General features: G+C 44.8%; 1 protein-coding gene across 1 annotated transcript; it reads left to right on the forward strand.

Moving 5' to 3' along the window:
- The first annotated feature begins 837 nt into the window (after positions 1–837).
- Positions 838–9,677, forward strand: GEM (GTP binding protein overexpressed in skeletal muscle). Its single transcript, XM_037381925.1, has 5 exons — positions 838–972; positions 2,481–2,823; positions 6,001–6,077; positions 6,560–6,764; positions 8,409–9,677. The coding sequence occupies exons 2-5, from the start codon at positions 2,490–2,492 to the stop codon at positions 8,684–8,686; spliced, it is 894 nt and encodes a 297-aa protein (XP_037237822.1). The 5' UTR covers positions 838–972; positions 2,481–2,489; the 3' UTR covers positions 8,687–9,677.
- Positions 9,678–17,392: the final 7,715 nt, after the last annotated feature.

Here is a 17,392-nt window from a genome sequence, read left to right on the forward strand (position 1 = left end):
TTTTAATATATTTTTCCTTCTGGCAAAATTTCTTTTCTCAATGAGCTATGAAACTATACAAATTTAAGGAGCAGACTTTGGGTTTGTGGCAGGTACACTATGTATCTGATCCTGTGGACAGTATCAGCTCTGTGCTACTCTGACTTTATGCAGACTTGGTGTGTTCTGACGCATCTTTGCCACCATCCAGCTGCAGTAGCACTGAATTTGTAGCTGGATGTTTTTTCAAGCCCTTGCTAGTAAAGGGTTGCAGCAGAAGTGAGAGCTCATTATGCAGTTCAGGAAACTGGGTCACTTTGGAGTCACTTGGAGGCTGACAGAGAAAAATAGGATTGTAAATATTAGAGCTTTTTTTTAAAAAAAAAAACAAAACAAAACAGAATAATATTCCTACTTTTAAGATAATTCCAAAATAATATTCAGATATTTTATTCCAGACAAACGCTTTGCCCAGCAGGAGGTTAAGTGTATTTTGCAGACAGAGAACGTAATAAATTTACAGCAATTTATGCATTAATGAAACATTTCATTTTTTAATCAGCATTAGTTTTGATAACATTTGAATGAAAAACAGAGTGGGGTGAAATGGCATCTATTATTCTGGGGTTTTTTCGCTTTCCTGTTTTCATCATGCAACAACCAAATGTGTTTATTTTACTGGCAATATTAAGACAATCATATGATTTTGAGTAAGTCTTTTGAGATTGTTTGCAACTTTTTGCTCTTCTGCATGTCTGCTTCCTCCCAGCTGGGGGCTGGCTGTTGTATGGAAAGGCCAACCACGTCACGGAAAAGCCCTGTCTCTGATCAGATGGGCTTAATATAAACCAGGTTTGCCGAGAAAGAATTAAAGAGGCAGCCCCAAAGCAGGAGAGGATTTACTTCAGCAGAGCAGCTGAGTGTGCTGCAGCCCGCTGAGGGAGAAGGGTCGTGCCAGCGAGGGACCCCGCTGCTCGGAGGAGCCTGGCAGAAGTAAGGCAGCGCTGGTTCGGACACAGGCTGTTACTGTTGGTGCTAGAGACTCAGGCGGCTAAATGCAACCCAGGGAATCAAAACTAGTTTGAACTCGGAATGTAGTGTGTGACAGGGACTCGTCTGGCTTTGTTTAATGAAGGATGAAAACGTGTTAGGGGTGAATTTGTAACATGTTCATGTTTCTGACGGTTTAGTGAGTGACTGTTAGTTGCAGGTTGTGAGTTAGGCGCTGTTGTTTGAACCGGAGCTGTTTTTTCTCATCTGGTCTTTTCAGTGGGGTAACTGCAAGGAAAAAAATCCACCGCAGTAAATATTTCATTTTGTTTTTGAAGCCGCCTTTGCTTGGTTTGCAATTTCTAATTTAGATATATTTCTTACTGACAACGTTACTGTGACTAGGAACATGCAAAGGATCTTGTTTTGCCCCTAAGTGCTGCACATCGCAGAGAAAACGTTGCGTATGTGGAAGTAAGTTCAGACAGGGTGTGCTTTTTCTGTGTATTCGTCCCATGTCCTGCTGTGCATTTATTCACAGAAGTTTTCTGTTTTGTGTGAAGAGGAATAATAATTTGTGTTGTTTTCGTGCTTTGCTGTACTCTTTTTCATTCACCACCTATTATTCAGGTTTCAAAGAGGTCAGGTGCATGTTACGGACAATTATCCTATTTACTAATAAGGAGAAGAGAGCCGAGAAACATCAGATAGAAGGCGAAAAGCAAAATGTCTAAATAACTGTCACTTTGGGAAGTGGAATGCATCAAAGTAACTTTCCTAAAAATGGTAGCTGTTGGCTCGTGAGAATGACATCACTGTCCTCTGCCTCCAAGCAAGGCAAAATAGAGTTTGCTGAGTGAAAGGTAGTTAAGAGCCATGTTTAGATAAGAAGAGTGAACCTATCTAGCTGATTGTGCAGTAAATGAAGTTAATGATTTAATACCTGTGAATTTATGAGCTTTTTCTCCCATTGCTGCCTCCTAAAGCAGCTAGAACCTGCACAATGTGAAAGATGCTGTACGTCCAGCTGCATTGGGAGTCCGAGGCAACTCGGACCAGTGCCTCTGTTTGCCCCCCGTTATGCACAAAGGATGCGGAGCCGTATCTGTAGGTGCTGCCTGTACTGTAGGGTGCCCTTCAGCAGGGGTCTAGCTCTTGTGTAGGACAGCTCTGGTGAATGCTGCCCCTTCCTTCTCCTCCTGGGACACAGAACACAGCAATGCCTCGCCCTTTCCAGGGCTGAGCTACACCTAGCACAGCCATGAGCTTGTAAAGGCTAAACAATGATAGAACTTAGCACATGAGGGTGGTATGATCCTGAGGAAACAGCCTCTGACTCACTATGTCGTGTACCAGCAACTACAAAAGTGCAGAAAGTTTAATTTTTCTTTTGTTGTATACTAGATCCCTATAGAAAAGCAGGATGTGCTGCCTTGAAGTTAATAAGAGAGCGTTAATGCATTTCTAAATGTTTTATGGGTAACACTTATGATTTCCCTGTTTCTCACTAGGGGTAAAAAATGACCCTTAACAACGTTACCATGCGTCGCACCCACAACAGCAGCCTGCAGCAGCAGCAGCAGCGATGGAGCATCCCTGCTGATGGGAAGAATCTGCTGGTCCAGAAAGACTCCAATGAGTACAACCCGCAGAAGCGATACACCATCAATCCCGATGAATATTACAGAAGGAGCTGGTCCTCAGAGTCATCTGACTCTGTCATCTCCTCTGAGTCTGGCAGCAATTGCTACCGGGTGGTGCTGATCGGGGAGCACGGTGTAGGCAAGTCCTCGCTAGCCAACATCTTTGCAGGGGTGCATGACAGTATTGACAGCGACTGTGAGGTGCTGGGAGGTAGGTCGTTATGTCCCAGAGTGTTTGTGTGTGTTTGCAATCAGCTCTGCCAGTAGTAATTGGCACAGAAAAACAGAAAGACCATTTAGTCAGAAACTGAGCTAACAAACATTTGGATCTGATCATCAAAACTGATTCAACTCATGCATCTCTCTAAAGAAAACAAAAAAGCAAAATGAGTAAGCTACTTACCACAATGACTGAAAGCTTCTGAGAGAGAACAATTCAGATTCCCATGCTATTTCATTCCAAAATACCTGTTGGAAGCTGCCTCATTCCTGCCTGTGATAATGCTACACAAGCGGCTGGTTCAGCTTTCATGCTGGTCCAACATTTGTGTCACTGCTGGCTCCATGCTGCTGACTCCAGCTTTCTATGGGGGAGAGAAAACAACTAAAGGTCCTCATGGTCTACAAGAATAAAAGGCTTAGAAACAGTATATAAAGAAAAATAGAAAAGCCACTGCCAAGTCCTTCAGTCACCTCCAAAGTATTTAACATTAGAAGGCATCTCAGCTTTTCTGTATAAACACATTGCCTCAGCGTAGGCTGTGTGGAGTTTAAGTAAAATATATTTCCTCCTCATTTCATGTTACTTGCACAGCATGGGTTCCCCCAGGGGAAAACCAGATAAAGGTCCTTCAGCAGTATAGGAAAATTTCTATTGCCCAAACAGGGGGAAAAGGCACAAGCTGTAGGGTTTTCTTTGATGCTTCCCCCTTGCTATCTTCCTCTACTTTGTTTGGAATTGCAAAGCATCCTTTAATCCCAAAGATCAGATCATGCAGAAGGTGAAGCTGTGGCACCAAGCGCTGAGCTATACTGTGTGCAAGATGTTGATGTGGAAGGGTGGTGCTGCAACAGAAAGCTGCTGTGGTCCTAAGGAGGCAGACACTGTCCCTGTCGGAGGACAAGCAGTTTACAAGCTGGTTTTGCTCGTCACTGTGCAGGACTGTCCTCATCTCTCCCGTATCTCTCCCCTCTCCTGCCTGCTCTCCCTTGGTGCGATGGGGCCAGCGCTAGCACAGAGAGTTTCTGGGCTTCTGTTCCAACCCTCAGTAGAACACAGGCAGGACAACCTTTTGTGTCTTTAACTCTCCAGTTAGGAGACATTTTGACCAGGATTTAATACAGCCAACATCAGGAAGGTTGGACCCATATTTTCCTTGCTTGCTGTCAGACTCGGGGCGGAGATCTTTGTGCCTTTGGGGAATCTGAAGTTCCCCATGGTGCAGTCACTCTGAATCAGTTATCCAGGTGTGCTTTGTCTTCGGCTTCTACCACTAGCTCTTCCCATAATACTACCAGCTCCTTGGCCTGGACTATCTCTGATAAAAGTTTTACTAGTGCTACACAAGCTAACTAGAGTAGGACCCTTGAGCAAACAGTCAAAAGTGCAGCTGATTTGCTTTGCGCGTCCGTCAGACAGTTTTCTTTTCCATGCGCAGCTGTATGGGTTCCTCTTTCCTTTGCACTTCCAGAAATATTGCCCAGAGTGTAGGAGGGACAGATTTTCAAGACCAGCTCTGCTGAGGTATTGGAAAACTTGCTATTGTTGTATATCTCCTTTTTTAGTCCCAGTTTTGAAATAAGCATGAAATGAACTAATTTCTCACTTTCAGTGTGTTTTATAGTCTATGGAGGTTCCTTAGGATTGACTAAGGTGCAAATCAGTGCTGAATATGACCATTTGGACATAATATTTTTAAGGAGAGTGATTTGTAGCCTCTCCATGCGTAACAGAGTGGAGGAGTCCTCTGGATGTTGTCCTCTGGTCTGTGTGGAGCTTGTTCTCATGCAGATGCTTGATCAGTTGAAGAAACTAGTCTCCAAACTCCAACTTGCAAACTGGAAACTTTATTACAAGAGAGGACGGTTTCATGGTGGCCAAATCACAGAGGGAGGGCAGCTGCTTTTACAGACAGGCTTTGCTATTGACTGTAAGATTAAGCTAACTCATGGACACAAATGTCATGCTATTGGGCCTGCAAGGGAAACTGCTCCTATTGATTAGCTCTGGCTTTTTAATCTTCCCACTTTAAGCTGCATCAAGCCTGGGCTTGTTTTGATTTTATTTTAAATGTGCAATGTTTTTGGCTCATAATCATAGTTTGGCTCAATATCTTTTGCATGGGTGTAGCATGATTCCTGGCTTCGAGGAAAGGGTCTGGTTATAACTCAGGGGAAAGTTCACCCCATTAATGCCCAGCAGAAGTTTTATGAGGCAAGGGTTGAGACACGGTCCTGTCTACAAACGTGGTTGGGACAGACCCCTTAAACACTGCAGTGAGAGGGGTGGTACGCTCAGAAGCCCTCAGCCTGGCATTTTTCGCTGACCAGCAATGCAAGACTAGAGATGGGTCCAAACCCCTTACCGCTCACCCAAATGTCCCCAGGTTTGGGGAAAAGAAGGAAGATTAGTATCTGAAGCAGAAGCCAGAGCGAGATATCAGAGCAAGAGTTGATTGAAACTGTGAGTGGGAACAGCCCCCCTGATCCAAGCAGAATTTTGTCACATGGCATTTATAACCTAGGTATGCATTTTTGTGGCCTCGGTCCAAAATAACTGAACTTCTGTGGTGTGTTGATTCTTTTGTTTTTTGACATCAAAGGTAATGTGGAAAACTGTGAAATGGGAGAGAACTAGGACACAGCAGAAGTCTCTCTCTCTGAAACTCAACAGCTTTTGTCTCACAACCCCCTGTCATCATTGCTGGGTAGGCTGTTAGCTGTATTGCTCTCAGCAGCAGTGACTGTTCACCCGTAAACTGTCCCTGCTAAAGTGAAAGCAAATATTTTCCATTACTCAGCCTCGCTGGACTCTGCTGCTCCCATGGGGCAAATGTTCAGCCTTTGGTTATTTCTTCCACTGGTTCTATTTTCTCTCTCCCACATCAGATGAAGAGAATATCAGCCAAAGTAATGAACATTTCGTTTCCTGATCTTTCAGCCTCCTTCATCTATCATGGAAAGTAAGACAACCAGTAATGAACAGAGGGCAGGTCATGTGCTGATGGAAATGAGGAAAGAACTGAATGTGAGCCAGCATAAAATCTGGCTCAATAACTTTAACTGTGAACAAATTATACATATTCAACTGCTGGTTTTTTTGTAACGTACATGACGCCACAAGTTCATATACTACCAACCTTATCTACCTTTCTGCTTTTCTTTCCAGAAGACACATATGAAAGAACCCTGATGGTGGATGGCGAAAGTGCAACCATTATACTGCTGGACATGTGGGATAATAAGGTACTTTAATTTGTTCTAGTCAAATGCCAAAAGAAAAGTGCTTATGAATGACTGCTAATATCAAAAGTAGGTATCTTTGGGGAAAGAAAGTAGGTGTTTTCCTTATTTCAACATCAGGGAAAAAACAGGATTAACCCCAGCCCCGCACCAAGCCAAACATGCCTAAAGGCTGTCTCTGCAGTGTAAGCCTGAGAAGCGCAAGCCTTCTTTATTTTTTTAATGATAAAACAAGACATTCAAGCCGTTTTCCAGACGATGTTCATTCCAGTTTAAAGCCAGCACAATTAATTATTTGGGGTGAGTTTTGCCCTCCTTTGTGGTGAAGTATTCATACCATCACCACATTGGAATTGCTTTTAGTATAACTGTGATTCAAACCATACCCGTTACAGTTACAGCAGGAATGTATTTGGATTGAATGTATTGGACATGAGCACAATCTGCTCTGGGCATAACGATGTCTGACCATATCATCTGAACAGCGTGAAGGAGAATGGATTCGAGACCACTGCATGCAAGTGGGAGACGCATATTTGATTGTCTACTCCATCACAGACCGAGCAAGCTTTGAGAAGGCCTCCGAACTCAGAATACAGCTCCGCAGGGCACGCCAGAAAGAAGATATCCCCATTATTTTGGTTGGCAACAAAAGCGACCTTGTCAGGTGCCGTGAAGTTTCAGTGGCAGGTAAGGAAAATGATAAGCACAAACCCAACATAAACGTCGAGTCATCTAGTAGCTTTGGAACAAACTGCAGAGCTCTGGCTGAGGGAGTACGCTGTGATCAGGACTGGGCAATAAAAGAGCAATAAAACAACGGAGGACTGGAACAGAGGGCAGAGGACTGGGAGGGGTCTGCCAGGTCCTTAAGCCTCCCTTGGCAATGCTGTTACGTGTCAGATAATCTCTTTCCTAAATTTATTAAGTACTGCCATAAAAGCAGCTTAAATTTCTTCCCTTCCAGCTCTTAGTGTAAGACACTGCAGTATGTGATTTCTCTGGTAACTGAAAACTCTTTGGATTTCCAATATATGTTTATGCATAACAAGTTCAACCTCCTTTATTCTGCTGCCAAAGATTATGCCTTTTTTATAACCAGTTCTCTGTCCTCCCTGAGAAATTAAAATTCCCTCTCATCCTTTGCTCTGCTAGTCTGGGCAGGGACTGTGCAGCCTTTCAGGAGAGGTCTCCTTGCTGCCTTGGTTTGGGATGCTAAACCGGCCCTCCTTCTGCTGCACGCGAATGAATAACCGCTGAGCCCGTGCACAGGAATGGGGAGACTGCCGGGCAAGCTGCTGCTGGCTCTCAGTGTCTGCAGTCAGTAATATCTCTTCTTGGAGAGTCTTCCCTGAGGCTTAGGTGACACAACATAATACACAGTGATACATTAGATGATCTCATCTTGGTCCATCAGAAATATGGGTTCCTCTGCTCGGTGTTTTCTTCTCTCTCTGTTCTACTCCTTTATTTTCCAGCTGAGCTAGACACCTTTTTTTCACTGGAGGTGTGCACAGTTCCTCTGGCTCCTGGTACAGTTGTCCCAAGTGAAGAGTTTGAACTGGTGAGCTCATCAGGAGCCCAGGGACGCCTATTTGCCTTCTCATTCCTCTCCGCCCCACCTGAAAAATTGTTTTGAAAGACGGCAGGCGCATTCATGTCACTTTAGTCATCCTGGAAATGACTTCACAGCAAGTCAGAAGATAGAATAAATTGCCTTGTGTGTGAAAGACAGCTGTCAGGTTTAGTCTAGGCTCACGTAATTAAGCACCAGAACTATGATTTCAGATGTACCTCTAAAGCTACAGACAAAGTTCTGCCTTTATTTAAGAGTTTTGTACATGTGTCTGTTCACACCAAAGCTGCTACTGCCCCAAGACCCTGGTTTACACCCATGACCTCCCGTGGGGGAGGACCAGGCGCTGTCTCCTGTGCTGTGCTGTGAGCGTGGAGGGTGCTGTCACCACCCTTTAATGCAACTTGAGGGAGTCTGCCCATGAGATGACGAGGTGTTTTTGAGTCACCACTGAATTGTCAGCCTTCAGTGTCTTGGCTCAAGTTGGTCAGCCCCAGCTCCCTTCACAGCCGACAGCGAGGGCTGGGCTTTTCCAGGAGGGGATTGACCCCCCCCTCGCTGGGAAGGCAGTGTGACACAGAGCAGATGAATCACGGGTTAGTGGGCAGCATCAAGTGATTAAAGACTTATCTGTGCCTATATTAGGCTGGAGGAATTCCCCCGGTGACGCTGGCTCCCCGCACACGGCAGCCGGCGGCCTCTTTGCCTCCCCCTGGCTTGTGATGCCTCATTGACATATCCACCTTGCAATTTTGCAGAGGGACGAGCCTGCGCTGTCGTGTTTGACTGCAAGTTCATCGAGACCTCGGCAGCTGTGCAGCACAATGTGAAAGAGCTGTTTGAAGGCATCGTGCGGCAAGTCCGACTCCGGAGGGACAGCAAGGAAAAGAACGAGAAGCGGCTGGCGTACCAGAAACGGAGAGAGAGCATCCCCAAGAAAGCCAGGCGGTTTTGGGGCAAAATAGTTGCCAAGAACAACAAGAACATGGCCTTCAAACTCAAATCCAAGTCTTGCCATGACCTATCGGTACTTTAAGAACGCTGGACTCTGCCAAAGCTTGTGGCATTTTGTGGACATGATCTAACTATGTCGTGGGACAATCAATCAATCTATATTAGATTGGGCTATCAAAGTGACTTAGGTTCACAGTCGTGATTGTGGTGATACGTGCTGGCATAAGAACAGCACAGTGCATGGAAATATCTCTCTTCCTTTTTTTTTTTTTTTTTTTTTTTTTGTCAGTAGTTTTAAAAGAAAAGTATAGACCAGAACGACCCAAAGTTATGCTGGGAAGCGTTCTGGAATATACCTGTTCTTTACCCTCTCACCTTTGGGTAATAATGTAAGAATCTTGAACTGTCATGACTTGGGAAGTGAATACTACACTCTTTACTCTTTCTCCTTTATATTATTATTTCTTTTTTAAAACTGTGTAAAGAATTGAGGAACTGACTGGGGATCGGTCCTTTGCCAGTTGGCTGGTCACGCTTGAGCACTCACAGCTGAAAAACCTGCATTTTGGTAGAATAGCCACCAAGACACTTGGTTGTTTTTCTTGTTTTGTTTTTGATGGTGGTTTTTTTATTTTATTTTATTTCAAGGATTGGTTTCAATGAGTTTACACATCTCTTACTTTGAAAATATTTAAGGAAAATTCTTATAATCAAATAATTTTTCCTCTCATATTTTCTTATTATGCGACTTCAAAAATCATAGTAAAATTAAAATTAAAGTGCAAGTTGTATCAAAGTGCATCAAGTGCAGGATGCTAAACCTTTATAAATCACCTGAGCTTTTTTAAGAAACCACATGGACTTCTCGTATCCAGCCTTGGCCTTTCTCTACGCCAGAGCTATGCAGTATTTATTGTTGCGCAAAATAACAAGCATTTTAATGTTGAGGGGAAATGTATTTATTACCAAGTTTCTTAAAAGAATAATGTTAATTTTATTACTGTTTTCTATCTAATATCTTTTTTCAGATATGCAAGTTTTTACTTACATGCCTTGTAATAAAATAAATAAAATATATGACTGCCTTTGAGCCTCAGTGGGAAATCCCTAAGAATTTTTCAAGTTGAGAAAATCTTTTGGGTGCTGGGCAAGATTGCTACATGAAAAGTACAGTGAGGATTCCTTACATCTCTGAACACAGGCTACTTAGCAACCTAGGTTTATAAACCAAGAATCACCCAGAGCCCCAAAGCTACGAGTGCACAGTATCCCTCATGAGCAAATGGGGTTGTGGTAGCAGAGAAAAAAATGAATCACTCCTAAAAACAGTATTTGGCCTTCAGCCTGAAAACACTTTAGAGATTTAGATAAGTACTGTCACCCCGATTTTGGAGACTAAAAGAAGTCAAATGCTACATTCAGGGACAGAAAGCCGGTAGCTGGCCTGGTGTGTCCTAATCCTCAGCTACTGTTGGACATATCTCTGTTATTTTCCTCCTGACCATGCTGGTTTCTGTGGGTGCAGAGTTCAAGGCAGAGGAACAGTCATTGCATTTTGCCCACAGATGGCTCAGAAAAGCCGAATCTCCCACCTGGCAGGTCCTCTTCCTTGGTGATGAGGGCAACAAAACGGGACACCAATAAAATGAGAATTGGGCTTTCTGTCTTGGGCTGTGCAGCTTTCACGCACCAAAGGCTTTGAGAAGGGGTGAGCTCGCTGAGTGTTTGTCCAAAATACTGCAGTATTCAGATCTCCCTGGATGAGGATTCCTGATGTAGAATAAACTGTTGGCAAGAACAGAAAACAATGTTTTGAATAGAGCACAGACAAGATCCCTGTGGCTGGATTTTGAATGAATGTTTTTCAAGTTGTTGGCATGCAACTTAAGGTTGGCTCAGAGCAGTCTAGAGAACGATACCCACTCCGATACCAGTCTTCAGAACTTTTAAACTCAGAACCTTTTCCTCATTCAAGAATGGAAACAAAGTTGCACAAACCAAACACATTTTTAAGATTATTTTTAAGAACTGAATGTATAGCCAAACACAGCCAGCACATTTCCTTAGTCTGTTCTTTATTCAGCCAAGCTATGGACCCAGCAAATCTAAGCTAAGCAAGTTTCGAAGAATTTGTTGATCATACAGCCTTTAGGGGTAAAAGTCATACATGTTCACTGGGTGCATCAAATTTGGAGTTACCTAGTAAGTTTCTGTGCCCTCACTTATCTCCTTCCATTTCTTCCCAGGATAACAAAATTTCTTTCTAGAACACATGATTTTTTAAAGAAAAAGCCCATTCCCCAGAGCTGTCAGAAGCTGCCACAGAGAGCTGTGTGGTAGTTTTGCACAGCATGCTATATCACCACATCTTTCCCGTAGCCATGGGGAGCAAACGTCACAGCAAGTCTGTCCTCTGGAGCTGCTGCTGGACCAGGGCTGGTCCCTCTGAATAGCACAGCACTGCCTTTGGACCAAAGCAATTTAAAGAGCTGTTTCCACCTTGCATGTCCCAGTCAACCTCCTGCTGACCCTCTTGGCCCTCCCTGCAGGCTCCTGGCTTGCCCTGAGTTGCCAGAGAGAGCAAGGAGGAAGCTGTGGGGTGAAGAATCACCACCAGCAGCATGCCCTCAAAGGAGCTGTTGCTTCAGTTTGCTCAGACACCATCAGGGCATGTTACTGTCTGACCTCTGGATGTGGAGTGAAAGAGCTGGTGTTGAGCATCCACACTCTGCATGTCTCAGGGCTTTTCTTGCTTTGGACCTGGTCTAGCCTGGTCTTATGGACTGAATGTCCACCTGGGACTGCAATGCCTGAGTTGCACTCCTGAAAGGTACCGTGCATGGCTCCAGTGAGCTGGGCACAGAGGAAGGACCGGAGCTTTCTTCTGCAGCTTATGAGATGAATCTGAGTCATAGCTTTAGCTGATCATGACCAGATTATCAGATACAGGAATACTTACTATTTATAACAGCTAGTGCACCTGGAATGACTAATTAATACTAATTTAATCTGGAATGCTGACATTTCAAACCCTTAATATCCACAATCCCTCTGTTCATCTCTGATGTGAGCGTCCAAAACTGTGGAATGGATCAATCAGTGATTCTAATCATTGCTCTGGCTATTTATTAAATCAGGCTACAATGACAGATCCTAATGCGATAATTACAGTGCCGGTCCCAGAGATCTGGCAGGAGCTGTGGAATACGTGAGTCACAGCAGTGAGCGCACCAAGGCCAAAATGGCCAAACTCATGGAGTCCAAATAAAATAAAATAAATATAGTGGAAAAAAAAGTCTAAGAACACACAAAATACCAGTTATGGTGTAATAGCTGTTATAAAAAGCTCTTTTTAAGAAGATAGATCAGATCAGCAAGAGGAATTAGGGGGCTTTTCCAGCTGTAATTAATTTAATCATGACAGATTAACTGCAAGAAGAAAGGTTTACTTATGCTTTGGGGCAAAATTACACTAAGGAATTCTTCATTATGATGGCACTATCTAGGTTTGCAAGGTGCTACATGCTTTTAGATTTGAGAAAAGCATTGATAAAATTTAGTGAAGCAGAAGAAAGACATCTTCAATAAAATCGATGGACGCACTGTGGATTTTACCCTCACCTATACAAGCCTTTCAACATCAGCCCCTTGGAAGGCTTTGAAGACCATGGACCAGAGTTATCTCTCTCGGGCTGTTTGCAGTTCAGATATAAATGGGAGGAAAGACTCCTGACAGCAGCAGTCCTGGTGATGGTAATGTGATCTACAGAGGGCTGCAGCCGAGGAAGGAAGCAGTTGATTTCTGTGTAGTATTGCCTCTATGATTGGCTACGACTCTTCTTTTCTTCCTGGAAAGGCTTTTAAGAGAACCTATGGCACCCAGGGAAGTGAGGGGGTGATAAGGAGTACTAATGGTGTTTTACCAGAGAGATCCCTGGATGAATAAATTCTTGAATCTCCAAAACTGAACCCTGCAACTTATTTCTTGCAACACCTCTGAAGAATGTAGAGCTAAATATATTGCATAAAACATTCCTGTGTGGGACCCACAAGCGTGGGAGATGAAAGCCAGGAGGGCTGTGGGGCTGGTCCTCCGCTGACTCTCTTCTCTCGACTAGTGAATCTGAGGGTCTCAGAAAGGGTCTCTGAAAAAAGTGTCTCTTTTCTGAGACAGTTGCCCAGTTAGGAGGGCCGTGGTGGTGTTCAGCACACTGCTGGTGTTTAACTGCTGCGGCTTCCAGATGCACAAAATAGTATTTAATAAGAACTGTCTACCTTGTCTGCAATCCTTGTCAGTTCTGGTTCAGTGGGGTAGCACAGGACTGACAGGGCAGGATAAAACATGGTTTCTTTGGTGCTTGTCCACCTGTAGGACCCCTGTAACACTAAATGTGCTGTAGCACCCTAGGCACATGTGGCCTCTTGTGTTGAAATTATGCTAAATGTCACATTGCTGGGTATACTCCACTAGCACTTTTAAATGTGGCGGGCTCTGTGGGAGATTTATATGCAGTGACCTCTAGGTCTGTAAATGTAGCCTCCTCAGTTAAAAAAGGGAACACCATCTTAAGCTCTTCACTATGCTCCAGAAAGGCTGTGGAGAAGCCTTGCTCCTGCCATTGCTTCCAGAAAGGACTGTGGGCAAGTGACCTGCAGGTGTAGGGACCCAACTCTGGATAGCAGCAGCTGCAGGAAGGGCGAATCCCAGCATCTGCCCTGACCGGGGAGTGTATGATGTTAGTGTGAAGCCTGAAAAACCCCCCACTCACCCCCTCCTTGAGGTTCTCTTACCCCAGAAATGTCCTACAGACATCCCAGGAAGCCAGACCTCCTTTCTCAGTGACCACCTCACACAGGGGCCCGCAATATTTCTGTATTTATCCTCTGTGATAACACAGATAAGATCATCAAAGTAGCAGCTTTTTGCCTAGAAGCACTGAATTTTAGTGTACTAATTACTTGTGATTTTAGCAAATTTTGTCTCAACAGGTTCCCTGCTGCCAGAGAGTGAGGACAGCACACCCATGTGAGAGCACACTAGTCCTGTATGGTTGCTTTACAGTGCCAGCACTGTCTCATCGCCTGGTTAATAATTTGCTAAGAAAATGACTAGTGTAACACAATTCCCCCAAGTTTTGACATTTATGCCTGAGTAATTTTAAATCCTTATGCCTGAGAATTTTAAATCCAAAAAATTTTCTAAGTGGCAGTCATTTCTAAGCAGATGCTCTGTGTGTGTGTACTCAAAAGCCTCCAGTTAGACATGGGTTGCGCAGAGGCAAACTCTGACTGCTCTTTGGGCCAACAGGAGGAAGGCAGGTGGGAATTTTCAATTAGAAAATTCAGGCTGTCACAAGGATACACTGAACGATGTCTGACTTCAACTGCTGCATCTGTACATACTAAATACAAGGATTAGCATTTCTTCCCTGCTCACAGTGCTCTCTTGGTGAGTATGGTGAATCCCAGGATCCCACAGCCCCCACTGGACTGAGGTAAGGTGGGCAGCGGGGGAGCTGGGGGGAGCACTGGGCAGACGCTGGGCAGGCACTGGGCAGGTACTGGGCAGGCGCTGAGCATGTACTGGGCAGGCAGCACTCCTGTGCAGAGGCGAGGGGGAGCACAGAGACAGCCCCTCTGGAGGAGGGACCTCCAGCTCTGCTGAGTTTTGCACCCATTCTCCTCTGACTCTGCATGGGTTTCACTGAACTGCTTAACAGTTTAACTTCCACTGAACTCAGAACAGACCTCAATAATTTTTACATGGCCAGGATGCTATTTCTGTGCCTACCTGTGGCTTTCATGAGTGTGTGTCTTTCTCCAGTTCACATATTTGCTCTGAAGCTGCTCAGGATGTACTTCCTCTGTAACTACTGTTGAATCACTGACTGATGCCTAGTAGGCTGTTCTCAAGCTTTGCCACCATAATATCATTTTAATCGTTTTTTAGCGATATTTTCAATCTTCTGTGCTTTAAGATTTTTCCTCCTCCCCTTGAGGCCATCTTGTGGGATGAATGACTGCATTTGCTCCTCCTTGACTTGCTCCATTCAGAAGTAAGCCACTGGGGCTGGGATGCTCCCTTAGCACCCATGGCATGGTATTTGCCAGCAGTTGTACTTGGAAGCCACCCAGCCCCATCAGGATACGTGTAAAATCCTTTGGCATGTGGGCTGCCACTGGAGAAGCTCCCCTGTCATCTGTGCTGTGGATGGGGTGTTGTGCCCATCTGGTGAAGCCCTGGGAACGGAGCTGCCCAGTGCAGCTGGATTGATACAATCCATCAATAAATGCAAAAGCACCTTGGCAGGAGCATGGTGGGCTCCTGTCTGTGTCCCAGGTACCCCTTAGGCCAGGGGTTCTCAAACTACGGCCCGCGGGCCGCATACGGCCCCCCAGGGTCCTCAGTCTGGCCCCTGGTATTTACAGATGCCCGCTGCCCACCCCCCCCCCCCGCAGGGGGTTGGGGGGGGAAACCAAGCAGCCACAGATGACTGCCTGCCACTGCATCCGCGCGCCGGCCCCCTGGTTAAAAAGTTTGAGGGCCCTTGCCTTAGGCTGTTGAAATTGTGGAAAGAGCTTGCAGTAAATAAGCCTGTAGGTTAGAGAGGTGATGGAATAAACATGCTCCACACATCCCAGGTAAGTGCTTTACCTATACAGAAATCTACCCTCTGGTATTTTTGGCAAAGCAAATTGATATTCCTTGGTTGATGGACTTCAGACTGCCCCTGGAGAATTATCAAAAAGGAACCTAAGGACCCAGTGAGAAGAAATGCCCTACTGCTTTGGACCGGTGCTTCTTCCAGCTCTGCACTGTCCCTTCAGAGGGGAGGCAAAGTGGCAATAGGAGAGGCTTTTTAGGGATATCACCTATGGGACCTTAAGAACAGCAGTTTTTCACTCACTTTCTCCACTAGCTTTGTGAAACTGAAACTGTCATTTCCCACTCAGCCTTCTCCTTTCCACACTGAAAAGTCCCAAACCTTTTAGTGTTTCCTCTAAGTCAGCTGCTCTGTGTTTGTTGCCCTTTTCTGTTCCGTCGGTAATGCTCTCTTACCTGAGAGGCAGAGGCTGAAGAACATACTACTTGAGATGCTGGGTTTTAGAGAGTGATAAAACATCCTTTTATTTCTTGCTTTCAGTACCCTCCTTGATTATGTCCCACATTTGCTGGTGTATCTTTCATGCATTATTTTGAAAACATTCAATTTGTAATGCACAGCTCTTGTCCTGATTAGGTATTTAAATACATATGTTTAGCTGCAGGATACAACTCATATATTTTGAGTGCAACAAAGCCTGTCTTCATAAGGATTATCAGATCAAGACCTTCCTGCAGATAAAAACCTTATATAGAAAACTGAAAAGAGTGACAAGTTGGCAAAGGGCAGCTCTGTCAGCCCTGCCAGCGCCTGGGATTGCATCAAACAATGAGCAGGAAGAGGGATGCCTGCAGTTTATCCTTGCAGATGTTTGCTCAAGCAAGTAGTCCAGCTGATGTTACTCACACTAGTGGTGTTTTGAGGATTAGACAGCATCTGTTTTATTGAATCAAGAAAGCACTAAGTGCCCGAAAAGGATCCGTTTTGTTTGTGAGTAAGAAGTTATGTCATTCTCCCACATGAAAAAGAAATACATCATGGTTTCATCTGGTACCATCTGATACTTTCTTTAAGGTATGCCCTTATCTCTGATGGGTGAGGCGTGGAAGTGTTCTGCAGTTCAGCACACACCTAAACAAGATCTTGTCTTGACACTAAGCACAGACTTTTCTCTAAACTGCTCAGAGCTGGAGGCATGTTGGATGGAGAAAAATAAAATTTCTGTGCAAGTATAATTTTCCATTTAGGTTGTACAGGCAACCTCGTCCATAACTTCCACTCCAGATTACCAAAAGCCATTAAAAATGGCTACAATCCATGCAACAGCATGTAGTTCCACTAGCTGACTCACATTTGCTCTGAAAAAGTAATTTTATGCATAGAATTTGGTTGGAAAGAGGCCTCCCTCAGCTTATAGCAACCTCAGGGTTAAGGATGACATCTTCCTTTTATTCCTGATCCCTTCCTTGACCTCAGATCCCATTGTAGCCAGGCTACTTAACAAACACCTCTCTCGGTTTGCTCCCTGCATGCTGAGAGCAGTACTGCCTCCTTTTCTACCACAGGTGGTTGAGAGTTGCCATTTTGCATGCCTGTGCAGGACTCGGTGCTGCCTGCTGCCTTTAGGGAGGTAATTCCTCCTTGGGAAGCAGCAGGGACCTTCAGCCCTGCCAGCTCCCTTGCGCAGCACAGTTCATCTGCTCCCCAGGGGACAGAGGATGATAAGAAACATGGGCTCTTCCATGAGGAAGCTGGGGACTTATAGGCCTGCCAGCTGGGAAAAGTCCAGGAAAACCTTGCCCATGGTCCAGCCCCACATTTGAAGGCCACTACTTTAACAGTTCCTACCTGCAGTATTTTGTCAGCATGGTGATTGAGTGCTTTTATTTAAATAGAAGAGAGAAATGTCCAGAGTGCTTTAGAGCTACCAAAGGTTTTAAATACTTGGCTCTGGAAGGCAAGATTCGCTACAAGTACCACAGGGCCTGTGCAGAACATCTGCATCCCTGGTGGGTGGCACCTGCTGTAAGGCTGCTAAAATATAAGCTGCCAGTGACAGTTCTGGTTTCCAGAGTAGTAACCTGGAGGGAAAAAATGCTCGTTCTTGGTCCTGCTGTGAGAGTCAGAAAATCTTGGTTACAACAGTCTAGGCTGATGGATGCTATATGGTAGAGGAAACCCTT

Source organism: Falco rusticolus, chromosome 3, assembly GCF_015220075.1.
Source record: "Falco rusticolus isolate bFalRus1 chromosome 3, bFalRus1.pri, whole genome shotgun sequence".
In the NCBI taxonomy this organism is placed as follows: Eukaryota; Metazoa; Chordata; class Aves; order Falconiformes; family Falconidae; genus Falco; species Falco rusticolus.